The sequence below is a fragment of the Gavialis gangeticus genome, unplaced genomic scaffold (assembly GCF_001723915.1).
Source record: "Gavialis gangeticus isolate Ggan-Ray unplaced genomic scaffold, GavGan_comp1, whole genome shotgun sequence".
Taxonomy (NCBI): domain Eukaryota; kingdom Metazoa; phylum Chordata; order Crocodylia; family Gavialidae; genus Gavialis; species Gavialis gangeticus.
In genome coordinates, this window is record NW_017729001.1 from 32,711,830 (window position 1) to 32,730,010 (window position 18,181).

General features: G+C 47.8%; 1 protein-coding gene across 1 annotated transcript; it reads right to left on the minus strand.

The window, feature by feature from the left end:
• Positions 1 to 1,877: 1,877 nt before the first annotated feature.
• Positions 1,878 to 16,427, minus strand: LOC109290618 (sodium-dependent serotonin transporter-like). Its single transcript, XM_019507338.1, has 13 exons — positions 16,133 to 16,427; positions 12,429 to 12,563; positions 11,517 to 11,736; positions 10,649 to 10,787; positions 9,691 to 9,825; positions 8,424 to 8,527; positions 7,994 to 8,121; positions 7,105 to 7,217; positions 6,238 to 6,369; positions 5,198 to 5,297; positions 4,820 to 4,920; positions 3,185 to 3,352; positions 1,878 to 2,340 (listed from the first exon to the last, which is right to left on the minus strand). Exons 1-13 carry the CDS (start codon positions 16,350 to 16,352, stop codon positions 2,260 to 2,262), a joined length of 1,776 nt encoding a protein of 591 aa, XP_019362883.1. The 5' UTR covers positions 16,353 to 16,427; the 3' UTR covers positions 1,878 to 2,259.
• Between the last annotated feature and the right edge of the window lie 1,754 nt (positions 16,428 to 18,181).

Below are 18,181 nucleotides of genomic sequence, written 5' to 3' on the forward strand. Positions count from 1 at the left end.
GGGATAACAATATCAGCTTTTAGTGACTTGCGATCTATGACTAGAGGGGCACAATGTAGCATTGTCATGTTTGAGACAGTTTAGTGAGTGATGGCTTTGAGGATCACCTTTAAATGGAATTTCCCTCCTGGGCACTCAGTTTAGTGGCGTGATAGTTAAGTGCTAAGACAGGACAGATGCTGCAAGCTGAGTTACAGGCATTTGTTGACAGGACCTGCCTCTACCCCATGCACTGGCTAGTTATCAGTACAAATTTACATCCACCATAGAAGCTAATCCAATCTCTAACAGTGTTTAAAAAAGGCCAGCAAGGTATTCTGAATTCCCTTGAAAACGTCAGAGCCCAGATCCATAACTAGGCTTATCTCATAATAATCACCATCTAATCTGTTCTCCATGTCACTTGCATTTTGAATAAACAGTTTTTGCACTTGGCGTTCAGTACATTTGAACCAAAGACCGACTGATGGCATTTCTCAGCAAAGCCTGTTCACACGTAGTGATGTCAAACAGAACAGTCCTATTCTTGTAGCAGGCACTTGCAGCTCTGTGCCCTTCTGAAACCTGAAGGATTGTGAAGTTGGCTTAGAATCAGACTTGTCAGTAAGGAATTCCTCCCACGTTAGCTGGAACTATTCTCAATTCAAACAAGCAAGCAATGATGGAAGCCTATTTTGCTGCCCTTCAATGAGCTCTGCTCACAACTTGTGCTTTGTTTTCTCTTTCAAAGGGGACTTTGATATTGGAACAATGGGTTCAATGCAGTCCCAGGTGCACCTCCCATGGCATTCTTTCTGTCAGACTAATCGGATGGAAGAGCCACTATCTGCACATGTCTGAGAAAAGGGAGAGGAGCTTCTCCAGTGGTCATGGCACAAATCCAGGACAAGTTCACCCCAGTCAGTGGAATCACCCTCGTTAGATACAGTAGGGCAACAGATCACTGTCAAACTCATCCTTCATCTTAGGCTATCCTGGGAATCATTATCCCTGTGATCCACCATGCTTCTGGGCCCCTTCATGGCGTGAGCTGCTCAGGTTTTGCAAATCTGCTAGCACTCTGCCTTGCAAGTCAGAGTCTGTTACCCCTTGCCCTCAGTTTCTGATCAACCTATTTTCCACATGCAACTTACTGCACTCTTTGTGCCACTTGAATTTGGCTCAAATTGTAAAAAAAATATAAGCATGCAAGTCCTTGACCCTCCTCACCCTGCTGCTTTCTTCCCTACATTGGTGGAAGGAGGAGGTTCCTACTTTGGAGTCCATCATATCCAGGTGTCTGCTCCAGTGGCAGCCAGGACAGAACAGAATATACCAGGCTAGACAAATGTCTCTCAGGGGGGGTCAAGGTATACTATGATAATGTAGCAGCCTAAAGAGCACCTTGTGACTTCACTGCAGGAAGAGGAAGGGGAAAGGCAAATCTATCTCTAAACAAGAGATCTCCTGGATAATGAAGAGGACAGGCAAGACAATTTGGAAGTGTTCATGGTAGAGAAATGGATTTAAGTTGGAATATAACACAGGATAGACCATTAGAGCTGTATAGGCATCCAGGTGTAGCAGTGAAATCAGCTCCACTGTGTGGAAAGTGCATATGTGCAGTTGGAGAAAAAATGCCTGCCTGAGACTGGAAGAGGGGTATTGTGCTTCCAAAGTCTGTAGTTCTCTTGGGTCTCCCAGCCTGAACCACAGATCTGCCTAATGCTGTCAGTTAGCACTTAGGCAGGAGGTTCAGGTGTGGAAGCAGCTGCCATGTTGTGGCCAGTAATGGGGGTGCATTGGCCTTAGGCATGGGGGTGTGATGTGGGGGAAGGATCACAGTTTGCTCTGTAACTATGGCTGTCCACACCGTGACAATGAGACTTCTGGTCAAACTAGAATTTTATTGATAACTCAGACACAGGTGAATCTCGATCCTGCTCTCATTGCAGCTGATGCAGAGATCATCTCTGCCTTCAATAGGAACTGGATCGGGACCCTTAGACGTATGATTAGGACACTGATAGTACAGGCTTTTACTGAGTCGCATGGTCATGTACAGCTGCTATGGCATGGGTAAACAGTCTGCAGAGAGTGGCACTGCTGTGTGCTTCAGGTCTTGAGCTGGCTTTGACCAGTGTGCACAGGTCTTAGGGAGAGACGCAAGAGAGCAATTCAAATCATGATCGTAGCTGTTCTCCCTGTCCATGTAGTTTGTTATGTTGTTAATCACAGAGCCGACTGGCAGTCTTCACCTCCCTTCTGTGGGCTGTAGAATTAGGGGACAGGTGACATACCGACTGACTCTGCTGGCTGGTCTCGGATGGTTTTCTCCGGCCGAATGCACTTTGCCAGACGCTAGCAGGGATGAGGAGGAAATGGGTTACCTTCTACAGCTCTGGTGAGAGTCCAACCTGAGCTGGGTGATTTATCTTTCCCATCACAACCATCTACCACTGAAAGCCTCAGCGTCTGGTGCAATCAGGTACTAGGAAGGGGTGCCTTGTGGATGGGGAGATGAGGTCTATGACCTCTGGGTCAGATAATAAATTCCACTTTGCTTTGTAATGACATCACATTACACACACTGTTGTAACATCACTACCTGCTTGGCTTTGGACCCTCATTTCACAGCAGGAACCAGGCAGCCAGCTGAGTAGCTAGGTCCAGGGGCCGTGACACGGAGGCAAGGGCCACCATCAAATGGTTCTGCTCTAGTGCAGCAATAGGTTTGCTACATGTTGGGCTCTTGTCTTTGAAGGGAACTCTTTCCTGAAGCTGGCAGGAGCATTTTTATATGAGAGAAAGGGAAGGAGAGGCTTACATCTGGGAGTTACCTGCTAGAAGCACAGGGACAAGACAGGGGTCAGCGGCTGTTTTGAGAGCAGAATTCTCAGTCAGCAAGAGGAGGTCATTCCACCCCCAGAAGCAGAAGAGAAAGCCAAGCAGGTGGGAGGAGGTGACTAGACCAAACCCTGGACTCATGAATGTGGGGAAGCCAGACCAGGGGGCTGTGCAGGGGTGGTATTGTTTCCCCTAGATCTGTAACTCCACAGTTGTGTCAGAGTGTATTTGCATAAGGAACTCCTTTGTGAGGCTGGCCTAGCCTGTCCCATTGCACTGCACCCAACGCTGGCTCCCAGCCTCCTGCAATATCTGAACGACACAGGATTGCATAACATCACATCCTGCTCTTCCTGACCTGCTTGAGAGATCCAGGCGTCCAGACCAGCTTGTACACCATGTAGACAGGGATGCAGATGAAAGATGATGCTCCGATGAGGTAGCCTACTGAGATGCTCCACTCTGGGTACTGGTAGTCAAAGAGCATGAGTGGTGGCTGGTCCAGGAGAGAGCTGACTATTATAAACTGTTAACAGAGCGAGAAAGCTATGTGAGAGGTGTATGATTTCAAGACCTGCATTCCAAGGGCCAATGAAAAGCACATGATCCACCCTGATTCATGGGGTAATGGCATTTTTGGTAATTTAGAAATGACTGTATATGATGATGTACTAAAATTCCATTCAACACAGCATGCATGTTTTTTTCTCCCTTGTAATACTTATTCATGATTATACCAGGATCATCTGTGCATCTGTGCCTTCTTAGCTGGGATTAATTCCCTAGTGCCAGCAAATTGGTATACAGCATCTCACAAACTCTCAGACTGGTACCCAGCAAACTCACAAACTCATGCTGAGTTATTAAAGGCCAGTATGGGGTTTAAATCAACATTTTCCAGACAGACTTTCCTTACTAGCTCTGCTCTAGGTCATCTGTCAGGTTTTCATCAGAGGAAGACCTCTCAGAGATTGCCCCTTTGAGGTTATTTCTCACTGGTGTAACTCAGTCATTCATTTTCCTTCTGCCTTGCTTATAGTACTTTGCCCCTAAAACCTAAGCTCTCAAGTCCTTAAAACAACTATTAATCCTCACAATCCCTCTCCCCCCAGGAAGGCAGGTGATATTAGTACGTTCTCTCTCTTACAGATGGGCATTCTTTGAAGTCCAGTGTAAGGCTGACATTTCAAAGGTGATGGATCCAGTACACAGTGCAGCACTGGAGCTGCATTTAAAATAGCCTGTCTGGCAAGCTGGGCCACAGTAAAGCTGATACATTGCAATCTTTAGAGTAGATGGATTTATTTTATAGAAGGAACATGACAGGGCCAAAATCACTGCTGGTGTAAGCAGGCATAACTTCATTGGCTCAAGCTGAATTGCAGCTGCCAACTGTGAGCTGTGGCCCATGATATATAGATCATGCAGATCAATACGTGCTGTGCAACCTTTTTATTTGACAAGTGCATAGTCTCAGTGTGTATGGATAGAATGTCATGTTCCCACTTTATTTAGCAAACTTCCTATTGATTTCTGGTTACAGAAAACAAAGGAGGTGGCCTTTCATAAACAACAGCCCTCCTTCTTTATACACCCAAGGGTGACTGAACTGGGGAGCAAGGGAGGGTGAGTGGTGGGTGCAGGCAGACCTAAGCTTGCTTTGACATTGCTAACACAGGCACTGAAAGCAGTGGAGACATGATGGCAAGGGCTTTAGTTAATAGGGTTGCCAGAGGGTTTGGATAGCCTGTGCTAAAGTGCAAATGCATCCACTGAGCTGATCCACCATAGCTGCTGCATCTTCACAGACTGTGTTCTCTATATTAGCTAGATGGAGGTTACCTCAGCTGTTACTACATAGGTCATATTGTGCTATAGATGTCCTCCCAAAATCTGTCAGGTCTTATGTCAGCATTCCAGCTGGCACGTGCATGGTTAGGTGTCTAAAGGAAAGTTAACAAGCTGAGCCCCAGCTTGGGACAACAATACTCACTGCTAAAAAGGCTGGGCTGATGGCCACCCAGCAGACCTGCCAGAACATCCCTGGGGCGAAGCCCAGCATGGATTTCACATCGTTACAGAACCGCTGAATTCCTGTGCAGAAGAAAATGGACCACAAACATCGTGTCACTGCTCGCCAAGGGAGAGTCAGCACCTGCAGAGAACTCACGGAGAAAGCTCACAACTGCCATGCTCATGAGAGACTGTCCTTCATTATAGCCTAGCCAAGACTGCTTACGTGGCTACAAGAATAAGTCCTATTAAGTCTTGTGCACAGAGAACCCTGTGCACAAGTATTTGAAGGGTCAAGATCGTTGGCTGTTCAGGGTCATCACTTAATAACAGAGGGGTCCAAAGGGAGTTTCCTTACCGTAAAACCATGACACTGCTATTGCTTCTAACAGCACTACAGCTAGAATCGAGCATCCAGCGCCAAACTCTTCCAGTAGTTTTACAACGTATGCCCCACCCTGGAATGACAAATGCAAGCTGGCTGTAATGTTAGTGACTCTTGGGTAGACTGGGCAATGTTGGATTCTTGCTCCTTCCACTGTGCTGGCTTTTTCAAGCATTCAATCCATGCACTGGAGGGGAGTTGCTAAGCTCCTTGTGGGGCTTAGCAACTTCGCTTAGGTGAAGGAGACTTTTCTCTTCCTTGAGATATTGCTGCAGGTGCAGTCCTGTAAGGAAGGCTGAGTGAAGGAGGCCAGTCTAAGAGAATCTGCTGGGGTCAGTTGAGAAAAAACAGATGTAAAAAAAACAAACTGGAAGTGGGGAACCTTACTTAGAACATTGCCAGGATAAGCCAGCCTGGTGCCTGAAAAAGAAAACCAGGGCTCACCAGTCTACTAGAGTGTTTCTGTTTGAGTGTGTCAGTAAAACAGTGAGATTGGGGAGCTGGTTAATAGAGCTCCAGGCTTTATAAGGAATTTGGAAAAGGCTTTGACCAAATTGCACACAAAGGACTGTTAAGGAAGCTAATTAGGTCTGGGTGAGGGAGGAAGTGTGGTTATGTAGCAGCTATGAGGCAACAAGCAAACCGCAGGGTTATGTGGGCTGTGGGGGCTGCCCAGTAACTTGGCCTGGGACTGGTGGTTAGTGTGATCTGCAAAATGGAATAAAGTGCGAAGTGGGAAACTTAGCAAAGGACTTAAAATGAGCCAGGGTAGTGGAGAGTAGGGACGATTGCAAAGGAATCCCAGGGACCTTCTCAAGCCAGGAGAATGACAGCATAATGGCGGCAAAAATTTGGCGAATGCCTTTGTGGAAGATGAAGATACTCTACTTATTCCCATTGCGGGGCTGTATGTCAGCAGCAGCCTGCTCTCCCACAGGCATTTCCCATGCAGCCTGTATGAAGGTCCAGCAGCAGAAGGAGGTGGCATTGAATCCACTCTCTGACATACTCACGTGCGTCAGTGTAGTGAGAGAACCCAGGAAGCAGATGGTGATGAGGCCAAGAACAAACAGCTCCCTCCGCTTTGCCAGGATGTGAGGGTATTCATCCACTATTGCTGTGATCACAGCCTCCAAGCCTCCAAACTACGCAGGAACCAAAGGAAACAGTGGGGGAGCCAGAAAGAGAAAACAAAGGCTCAGATTCTGCACTTGGTGCAAAATTCACGATAACCCCATAGACTCTTTCTGGATATTTCATTTTTTGATTAGCTTCAAAGGCCTCTCCCTGGCTGCACACTGTCCATCAAACCCCAAATTTGGAGTATGGTGCACAGATGTTATCCTTGGATAATATTAGGGTTCATCGCATCTTATTTTCAAATGAAAAAAAAAATCATGGGCTCTTACAATAATTGCTGGAGTGAAATAAAAATCATAAAACAGAGGGGACCTTTTTATGCAAACCAATCCTGCTGTGCTTGTCCCTGCTTTCCTAGCCAGCTCTGAGAAAAGTCAACTTCTTTTGTCATTTTGGGGGCTCGTCAGCAGCATCACTAGGCTGAGTAACACCAGGGATTACCTACCCTTCAGGGATTATCGCTTAGGACCAATTCCTTGTCCCTTTGAAGTTAATAAAGGGACCTGGGGGAGGCAGAATCAGCCTTATACAGAGCAGAAATGAATAAAAGGCCCATTGAAATAACCTGAACATGGGTCATTTTGAGAGGAGAAGTGACAGGGTATTTTTCACAGCCTGTGGCCCTGTTTTTTGGACAGATGCCCAGCACTGACCAGAGTTCTGGCCACGGAGGAATCCTTCTCGGGCAGGGTGCTCTGGAATGGGCATTTAGGTCTTTCCTGGATCATGGAGTTACCTACCGTGCTGTCCAGCCCCAGAGTTATCACCATGAGGAAGAATATGATGGCAAAGAAGGTAGAGCCCATCATGTTGGCGATGGCCTCGGGATAGGTGATGAAGAGCAGACTGGGACCTGGAAGGGAGATGCTGGTTATTCCTTGCTCTCCAGTTGCTTTGAATGTGGTCCTGTGTGACAAAAATTCTGCCTCGTGCCCACTGGCAGAAGTATGGGGATTTTCATGCCATGTTAGAAAAGCTCTTGGGAGAAGATTGTCCAAGGCAGGAGTGAATGACAGTTCAGTGCCCAACCCTCACAGAGAAGTAGGTGCCTCACTCCTCTTTGTGCAGGTGAAGATTGTTCTGTTACTCACACCTGCCAGGTCTGGCCTTCTGTCCCCATTCATGCCAAAGCCCCCTCAGTGCCTGGTCACTCCTAGGGAAGGCCCCCACCTGAGCTGCCAGGTCATTGTCCTGACAACCATTACTTAAGGCCTGTGAAGAAGGTAGTTTTTCCTTCTGCTGAATTAGGTGGGAATAGTCGAGGCACAGGAAGGTGACAGAGCTTGCCGGAGCTCATGGGCAACTGGTGCCTCCCGAGTCTGGCGGGGGGCACCTGCAGAAGCCAGCGGTGGCATTGGCGGTGGGAACAGGGCTGGCGAGCAGCCACAGAAGCTGCCGCTGGTGTTGGCAGAGAAGACGACCCTGTCAAGGGGGGAACACGCCCTGGTCCTGTTTCCCTCCTACCAGTCGCCTATGCTGTAGCTCATGCAGCAAAGCCAGGGGTATAGCTCAGGATCTGGATTTGCAGGATTGACCATTAATCACCCAGCCCCCAACACATGGTTGCAGACCAGTATCCATTATCTTGGAGGGCAGAAGGGACTATTCCAAGGCTAATGGAGGGCAAACCTTTGTCTTTTGCTACATCTTCTACTTCCACGTCCCTCATTTCAGCCATGTAGCCCAGCACTGTGAAAATGACAAAGCCCGAGAGGAAGCTGGTCAGGCAGTTCACCACGCTGGTGACGATCGCGTCCCTGAAAGGCAGAAAGGGGGAGAGTGACTGGGACAGGCGCCGTTCCCAAAAGTTCCTGCATTTCTAGCTGCAGGAGTTGTTGGCCCAGAGGCAAGAGGATTCTTGCTAGAGGCAGTAGCTGTGTTTGGACAGGATAACTCAGCTTGCCTAGGAGTAAACAGAGCTGGGCAGACTTTTTTAGCAGCTGGAACACCACCTGACAGACTTCCCACAGGCAGACAAGCTGGTGTTGTGTGGAAGCAGGGGAGTCCAGCCTCTGGGATGCTGAAGGCACCAAAGCAAAGCCCCCAGTTGGCTTCTTACCGGTAGCAGTTGTTGTTGAAGTGGTTATAACTGGCCAAGGCAAGAAGAACGCCAAATCCAGGGCCCAAGGAGAAGAAAATCTGGGCAGCAGCATCAACCCAAACCTGGCAGAGCAAGCAGAGAAGCTGGATGGAGGCAGGATTGCAGATGTCTTCTGAGGGCTTGGGCTCAGCCAGAAAGCCCAGCTCCTAGGCGGGTCCTGCCCAGTGGGCCAGGGTGCACAGGGTGTACACCCAGGCATTTGGGCAGTGGCAGCTTTGCTTCCTGGGGTGCCCTGAAACTTTCCCTTTGCTCCAGCTGTACTCACAGTGACTGGGAAAAGGGAGGGCTGCTGAATGATTAGCCCCGTCTCTGTTATGAAAGGCTCTAACTGGAGAGCATATCGCTGATTACCTTTCATGAAAATGCTCAAGTGCAGCCCTGTGCTAATTACAGACAGGAAATCTATTGTCAGGCCAGCTTTATATGGGCAGGCGAGAACGCGGCAGGAACGGAACCCGGCAGCAAATGAGATGGGTGATCCAATTAAAGATTTGCATTTCCAAGAGCGTGGCTAGCATGCTGCTATCTTGTGCAGGAATAATAAACCCATTACTCTCTGGTTCTCTCGTCTGGGCCGGGCATGTGCCCAATAGACTTGCAAGTGCTGGCTCTTATGTGAGCAAGCTCCTCGTTAAAGGCCATTGTCCATTGAGGTGGCTGGAGCAGATTACCAGGCTGGGAGATGCAACAGGTACACCTACTTTCTCATTAAAGTATGTGACGCTGTGGCTAATGTTCTCTCCCTGGCGTGGTGCTCTAGCAATATCTCCCTGCCAGTTCTTGTCTTTTGTGTCTCAAGCCCCACACTGTAGTGGAAAGGCCACTCATGGACATTTTCACATCCATGTCACACTCAGAGCAGTGTCCTATGACATAGCAGCCACTCTGTATCATGGGACAGCTTCCACTGCAGCCAGTATTCTTGTGCATCTGATTTTCCCTGCTGTGGACAAGGCTACTGGGTCTAGGCAATGAACCCCAGGGAGTGCGTGGAGCTAGCAGGTCCCTCTTCTGCCTGCCTTGAGAGACACATGATCTCTCTAGGGTCATCAATCCAGTGCTGAAGTTTATGCTAGTTTCTGGTATAAAACCAAAACAGAGCATTTAACCCTTCTTTGCTTGACTCACAGGCTCTTCCATGACTCCTCAAAACTTGGCTACACCCAACAAACACCTGGCTACACAGGGCAGAGCCCTTGAAGGGGACTTGTTTGCTAACACTTACTGCAGTGCTCAGGAGCTTCTCCCAGTTGGGTCGAAGATAGAAGACGACCCCTCTCCATGCCCCAGGCAGAGTCACTCCCCGAATCAGTAGTATGAGGAGGACAACGTAAGGCAGAGTTGCTGTCACCCACACCACCTGGAAAGCAGGGCCAGATGTCACTGGCAGGGACAAGGGAGGCAGACTCCAGCTGGAGACAGACAGAGAAGGCACCCCAGGCCTTGCTGGCAGTGATGAAACCGGAATGGCCAGTCAAATTAACACAGCCTGGTTGGGGGGATGCTATCGCACAACATCATTATAATGAACCCTGTTTATAACATCCCCCTTTTAACAATCCCAGCAGTAGGAGCCAATTTTTTTCATTACTAAGATACAGCAAATTGACTAGCCTCTTTATAGCGAGCACCCTCTTTTAATGAGCTTTTCTCCTGGTCCCACAGGGGTTCTGTATAACGGGATTGTGCTGTTCTTTAGCAGTGGGCTGAAAGCAAGCAGCATTCCTGCAAGATTTTGGCACTGCGTGGAGCAAGGAGGCTACCAGGAAAGAATGACCTATATTTTTTACACCCCATAAGGGCAGAGCAGGTTGTTACAATCCCTTGGGGGATTTTTGCCTTTCCTCTTTGTTAGCAGGTTGTCACCTATCAGATCTGAGTGCCCAAATATACTTAGTGTTTGGGTGACTCCTAACACACAGGGGAATCAGTCTGGTTTAGACAACCCTTTACAATTTGTAGTCCCCCTCTGCTGCGAAGTCAGGCAGCATCACTGAACCTGGTTAACCAGGCTCCTGTGCTAAGGTGTGTGTTTGGGAGAGGCAGAGCATGCAGGGCAGGACCCTCTGTTTTGAGCAAGGATGCTATGCAGTGGGTCCTCTTCACAGGGTGTGAGGGCTCTCCTGAGATGGGGCACTGTCAGAAAGGCCTTTGGGCAGAACTGGAGCTGGAGGCTTGGTTACCTTCCCTGAGGTTTTCACACCTTTCCACAGGCTGAAGTAAACAATAGTGAAGATGAGGAGCAGGCACAGGAGGAGCTGCCAGCGGATCCCACCCACATCATACAGGCCACTGGACTTCTGAATCTCAAGGACCTTCCTCCTGCGGCAAAAGAAATCCAGGATTAGGTGCTGATCCAAGAAGGGGAAGGCACATCCTAGTCTTGTCACCTGTGGGTCTTTTGTCATGTGGCTGGATCTGTTTCTGCCCCAGGTGTGCCCAGCTTAGACCGTCAGAGCTGCGGCAGACCTGCAGAGAGCTTGCTTTAGTAGCGGGTAACTCCTGAACTCTAGGCTCAGCTCCTGACTCAGTGTGGGTAGCAGCCTTAGGCAAACAAATCACTGAAGCGCTGGACAGACAATACATTTATAGCGGTGTAATAAGTACTACACCAGCATAAACAAAGGAGCAGGCAGATGACATAAGCCGCTAAACCAGGGCAAGTTTGCCTACTCTGGTGGAGTTTTAGCTCTGCAGGAATCTGGTGTAAAACTCCACCAGCAGAAATTACATTGGGTTAGGTTTTGTCTGTCTAGACTCCTTTAGGGTAGCCATTTGCTACAAGCCGTTACCTGCTCCTCCTTCACCTACCAGCTAGGCAGTCAGAGCCACATGTTGGATGAGCTGCCCTGGGTAGTTGCATGTCTGCCCCTTCAGAATCTCAGTCTAATTTACATCAAGATACAAAGAGCTGCAAATTACAGTGGGGTATGTGTTTATAAGCCTCTGAGATCTTGGTCCTTCACTCAGCAGATCTTAGCATGTGGCTGGACCCCAAGGAGAGAAGGAATTTTCCCAGCCCACCTATGTCTTCCACTTAAATGCACTTACATATAAAACTCTTCAGCTGGTGACTTGGAGAAGTTGCTCCAGGTCACGTTGCTCTTTCCAAAGTAGTTGGTGCAGTTGGGTGTGTTCCAGGGGTTGTTGCAGCTTGTCCATGGCAGGGAGCTGGTGAAGGAGGAGTAGAAATAGTACAGGGCCCAGGCGATGATGGTGTTGTAGTAGAAGGAGACGTACAGGCCAATGATGCAAATGGCAAAGCCAATCCCTGTGAGGGGTGAGAGATTGCTTTAAGAGATGTTCCTGATCCTCCTGACTGCCGTGTGGGCAGGGTTCCTGCATGTGGCATTCAGACAGGATAGTGTAGAGTGAGTGGTGACTTTGGAGTCTTCTATTTTTATTTCTCAGCTAGAGGCATCATCCTTCTGGAAATCATGCCCTTGCAGGGGATCTACCAGTGGAGGACTCAAAACCGGGGCCCTGAGAATGCAGTGTAATGGCAGAACTTTGGCAAATGTTGGTCACTAAATCATGGGATAAATCTTTGGGGAGACTGCTTTGACTTTGAGGAACTCTGTCTGATACAGGAAGCATCTCAGGGGCTGGATCAGGGTCCCTGGGTCTTGATCTTGACTGTGGATGTGAGTCACTGTGCGCAAATCAGTTCATTTCTCTCTGCACATGAATTTCCCCCTCTGTGAGCTGTGTTTGCTCAAAGTCTGCTGGCCAGCTTGTTGCAAAGCTTAGTTAGTATTTGCAAAGCCCAGTGAGCTAATCAGTTAGAAGGGACTATTGGACTGCTGAGCTCTCCATGAGGACTGAGCAAAAATACTTTGGTGAGATATTGTTGTGTGGTTTGGGCCTATGGTTGTAGGAATTTCCTGTCATCTCCTGTGTGGACAAAGCAGAGAATCGAGCACGTACACCAGAATTAAACTCGGGGTGGGGAGGGTGTCTTACCTTTAAAGATGGGACAGATCCGTTTCCAGATGGGGATGGCTCCTGTCCTGTGGAACTGTCCCAGGGCCAGCTCCATATAGAAAAGAGGCACCCCCCCAAAGACGGCCATCAGGGTATATGGGATGAGGAAGGCCCCTGCAGAGAGTGAAGCAAAATCATTGTAGGCATTGACAGCGGGGGGCAGGTTCACTCAGGCTGGGTGAGTATCAGTGCTGCATACAGGCTCCGGGAAGGAGTAGCCACCATGTCAGAGCCACAGGGGATGGCATCTGGGATGGGGGCCTGGCCCTCTTGAAGTCAACAGGAGCTTTGCTGTCAACTTCAGCAGTGGCAGGATTTCATGCCTGGTTCCAAGGGGCGGCATCGCCCAAGTGGCTTCTCCAGAGATGTGGGCTCACCAGGGGTCTGCATCCCCTCACTGCCAATCTGCCACAGACACAGTTTTCAAGCCCATTCCTCCCCCTGTTTTACTTTGCTAAGGAATCAGGGTGTTCTTTTTAGGAGCTGCAGGGACACACAGCTCCAAAAAAGCTGGACTTTCTGGACTTTGTGTGGCCGTATTGTGGCTTAAAGCCATCCTGCTTTTAGTTAGGAAGAGATGAACCAGCTGTAACCCCAAGCTAGACAGCATCAGAATGGGGAGGAAAGAGGCATTAAGCACCTTTCAGGTTTGAAAAGGTTCTATAGAGGAACATCCCAATGAATATGCATTGTCCCTCTCCCAGATAAATAATTAACATTGTCATTTACATTTTTCATAATGAGGCAGTAATTACTGGGGCTGGACTTGTACCGACTGGATTCTTTCTACCTGAAACTGCTTTCTACACTCCTCAGAGTAATCCTGCAGGGTATTAGTTAACTTAGGCCCCCCTAGCTCCACTGAAAGTCCTGTACCCAAAGAGATGGCTGGTCTGACTTGTCCCAGCCAGTGGGCATGCAAGGTTTTCCTTTTGCTGAATGGCCATTGGCAAGGGTAACATCGGAAGATGTGGGCAACTTCATGGCTGCAGTGAATACGAGCAAGGAAGTTTACTGCTCTTCCCAAAGGTGCGTGACAAGGCATGGAGGGACCTGCACAGGGGTCATGCCCATGTTGTGTGTGGATCAGGACACCGGAATCTGGATGAGTCTCTGAACTACCCAGGTCTTCTGAACGTGTGCTGGGACTCTCAGGCATAGGGGTCTCAGGTAAAGCCCCCAGCACTCCCCATATCAGTTGAAAAGAGCTCTTTTTCCTCTAATAATCTGGTTCTGACCTTGGCAGTGTACCAGAACTGCATACATAACACAGTCCAACGTCACTGCCTTTCACTGCTCTCCAGAAAGACAGAGTGCAAGGGCTTCTTAGCTGGGAAGACTTGAGTGGAGCCAGGTTTGTGAAGGGGAAGGTATGGAGGGAAAGTGGCCTGGCCTTATAGGAATGGCCTCACTTCACAGTCACAGGCAGGCCTCCAGCTACTACAGCGGTCAATCCAGCTATGTCTGTACAGCACCTGGTACAATGGGGCCCAATCCTGAGCATGACTGCGTTGTGAATATAGGCAGCCACGACACTGGCCACAGACATTTGCTTGAATGCTGGGTCCCACTGGAGAGGAAGGCAGAGGGGGTGTACCACACTCCAGTTACAGTCAGAACAGGTGTTGCCTGGCAGGTGCTGGGGCAGTCGCCCTCCACCTTTGGTAGAAGCCATTTCTGCCTGACCTGGACTGAATGGCCACCCCCACATCCCTCTGGGGTTCCAAAATGTCGCATGGTTTGTCAGGATTGCAAGTGGCCTGGGAAGGGACGATGCCATTTGGTGACATTTTTTTTTTCAGTGTTTGTAACTCCACCCTTCACCCATGATAGACTGGCGAGAGGCAAACAAACAGCACCCCCGGCATGTCTCCTATAGCAGCTAGAAATGAGGTTAACCAACTGTTGCTTGAGCTGTATGTTTGATGTTGTGCCAGGGGCACTAGCAATCTCCCTACATGATGAGTGCTATCATGCCTCATGTGTGCCCTGCTGGAGGTCAGCAGGAAGCAGTCCGAGAAACATGGAGAAACACAGGCATGGAATAACAGAGACATGGCCCGCTGCAGTTGCTCTTCCAGGCTATTTATAGAATCTGCTAATTTGCCGAGGAAGAGTCCGAAAAGATATGCATGCATTGCGTGACACAAGGGAAGCAAAGGCACTGACCCTCTGAATTCATCCAGGCTGTGCCATCTGATCATCGCCACTTTGAAATGCAAACAAAACAGAGCATTCACTGTGGATAGGGCGTAAAACTTTTTTCTGACTTTGCAAATAACTTGCAGGATGCCAGTGTAACAACTTGTCTCATCCTACATTGCCTCAGTGGTTCATTGAGAGAGAAGCAGAGAAATGGGGTTTGATGAAACGAGAGGGTATGCTGTGGAGAAGGAGCTTAGGAGGTGGTCTTTGAACAAGGGTGCTAACAGTTCTCTAAGGTCTATTGCAGGCCAAAGTCATGAAGGGAAGGCCAGTCAGTCCAAGCCCAATTATCATTATTATTTTATGTTAGGAACACAAATGAAGAACAAGTTACATTTGCTGCTTACACAGGTGCTCACTCTTTCTCTTTGTGCCCTTTTGGGCTTTAATTTTTTTTTTAAGAACAGCATCTTAGTGTTTTAATGCTTTTATAAAATGCCCTTTAGATTTCTACTGTGTGTCATGTTTTAAGGTAGATTGACAACAAGCCATTAATTGCTCTCAGTTACACTGCAGTACATCTGGAGTAATCCCATGGATTGAAGTGCAGATGCTTTGAAGCAACACGAATGAAGCTGAAATCAGAACCTAGCCTATAGCCTTCGGCATAGCATAATTATTGTCTTGTAATTTGCCCAAACATTAAAGCATGACACCCGAACTCCCAAACTTTTGGCAATCAAATGCACCGTGTTTTCTGCAAACAACGTAAAGCATCTTTATTTCCACATTTTTACACTCTTAAAAAGAGATTTTTCTACTCTTATTTAAAACAGATCATTGACTAAACAGTTGCTAGAAACATTTTCTAAGAGTAGGATTCTGGGGAATTTTGAACTTCAAGTTAATTTCTGTCAGGAAGAAATAATCAGAACGTTTAATTAATTGGTTGAGCCTACTGAAAGCTGCTTTATAGACATCTAAATTCAAGTACCACGGACAGCTCCGTGACAAGCCTTTTTTTGGCTTTATTTTAAAGGACTGTAATTGTACGAGAGATATGCCTGTAATCTCAAATCAAGGATATTTGGGATGTTTGAAATAATGATCTTAAACTGCAAGACATCAAAAGGGATCAGTTTCACAAACTGGCAAGACAACAAAGTTGTCAGCCACTGAGCAGGATTTGACCTTTGTGGTCCTTTTTCATAATTTTCCTTTCTTTTTAATTTTAAATGTATTAATTGCAAAACATATGGTGTTCTTCCTCAAAGCAGAAATTCACACCTCTAATTGCAGAAGAAAGGACATGGGTGGGGGAAAGATTTAAAACAAGTAGAGGTAACATGGAAAAGAGAGATGCATCAAAGCTGAAGTTGTATCATTCCCTGAAGTTGCCTGGCTCAGGCAGTCATGGCTGTAAAACAACCACCAAGCAAAGGGAAGAAAGAACAAGTTTTCCAAGTCCAATTTTTTTTTTAAAAAGCCATTACTTTTTCTTTAAAAGCAAATTACAATAAACAAAGCTTTGTCCTTACCCCCTCCGTTCTGGTAACAGATATAAGGGAACCTCCAGACATTGCCCAGATCGACAGCAAATCCAATTACCGAGAGGAGGAAATCCATTTTTTTGCTCCATTTGTCCCTGGAGTCTGTCTGGGTCACGAGCGGCACAGGGTTGGCAGCAGAGCCAGGGTTCACTCCTGTCCCCTGCCCGGGAAGGCTACCAGCCTGAGCTGGCGAGTTCTGCTCTGACATTCTGCCTCCGATGCAAATCCTGCAGGATTCAAGCTGAATAAGTTGGAGAAGAGAAGGATTTTGTATTGCTGATGACAGAACCAAGGAGGGGAGGGTCACATAGACTGGGGTTCTCCACCTCCAGCCTGGAAATCCACACCAGCCCTCAGAAGGACCCATCCTTTGATCAAAGGCAGGAGGGGGGTGGAGAAAGCATTTCATTGAGAGCACAGAGCTGAAATGCTGGGACCAATGTAAGGGCACTGGGTATTGATAGGTTCTCTTTCTAGGGTTTTGCTGTTACTGGAGGGGGATGCTATGCTTGTGCACAGGACGAGGAGGTTGCAGGGTGGAGTGAGAGATTCATTCTCCTCATTTCTAAGACACTAAGTGGAGTTGGAGCAATTCAACCTCTGCAAAAACACATTTCTCTGTTGGGAGCCTGATCACTGCTTCCTACAAACAGAGGCTATGTAGCAGGCCAGGGATGGCAGGTTCAGTACAGACCATGTCTGGGTGTATTTGAACGGGGACCGTGCATTTCTTATATCACAAGCAGCTTTTCTGCTTTGCTCTTATGTTGTCTGGTAAACAGCCCTTTCTTCATCCTTTATTTTTATGATCACCATCATGACATCATAACTAAGTAAAGGACACTGCCATTTATTCACACAGAGAAAATCTGTGCTGAGATAGAGCTGACTTAAAATGTCATGGTCCTGGATAAGATGCAACAGGCATGATATGAACACAGTCCAAACGCACTGTGTTTAGGTCACAAAACCTGTCAGACCCATTATAAACCAGCAGGCATTGATGCCTTTCTGGTTCCTATCCCTGCATTTTTGGAATTATTTTCAATATCATTTAAAATTCCCTCTCTTAATGTACTCCCTGTTTCTTTATTTAGCAAAGAGCTATGGGTTATCACAAATAAACGGTCTGAAATAGAATATTTTTTTTGCAGAGCAAATGTTATTATGAAGGGGATTTCACTATAATGAAAGGTCATTACGCTCTTTACAATTTGATTGGCAGAATGACAAATTTCATTACTAACATGAATTTAGCAGAGCAGTTCAATCAAAGCAGGGAAACAAATAACCAAGGGAGCCTTCTGCGGAGGGAAATGGGACGGCTGGTCAAAATGATGATAACATCTCCTGCCATAATTTGAGGTCTTCCTGTAAATATTAATGCTGAAAGGAACATGAGCTCCATGGCATTGTATTCTACTTCCCTTTACACTTTTGGGGCCCAGCTCTGTAGGCCTGACTCTGGCAAGCTCACCCTTGAAAGCAATGAGCATTTAGCTTGAGAAAGGGCTGTTTCATAGTTTCATAGTTTCTAGGGTCAGAAGCGACCTGAGAAGATCATCTAGTCTGACCCCCTGCCATGGCAGGAAAGAGTACTGTGGTCAAACGACCCCAGCAAGGTGTTCATTTAACCTCCTCTTAAAACCCCCCAGGGTAGGAGCCTGCACCACTTCTCTTGGAAGTTGGTTCCAGACCCTAGCCGCCATGACCGTGAAGTAGCGCCTCCTGATATTTAACCTAAACCTGCCCTCTGCCAGCTTGTGACTGTTATTCCTGGTCACTCCTGGCGGTGCTCGGGGGAACAGTGACTCCCCCAATGCCTGCTGATCCCCCCTGACTAGTTTATAACAGGCCACAAGGTCCCCCCTCAGCCTTCTCTTTTGGAGGCTGAGCAGGTTCAGGTCCCATAGCCTCTCCTCATAGGGCCTGCCCTGCTGTCCCCTGATCATGCGAGTGGCCCTCCTCTGGACCCTCTCCATGCTGTCCACATCCCTCTTGAAGTGTGGTGCCCAGAACTGGATGCAGTACTCCAAC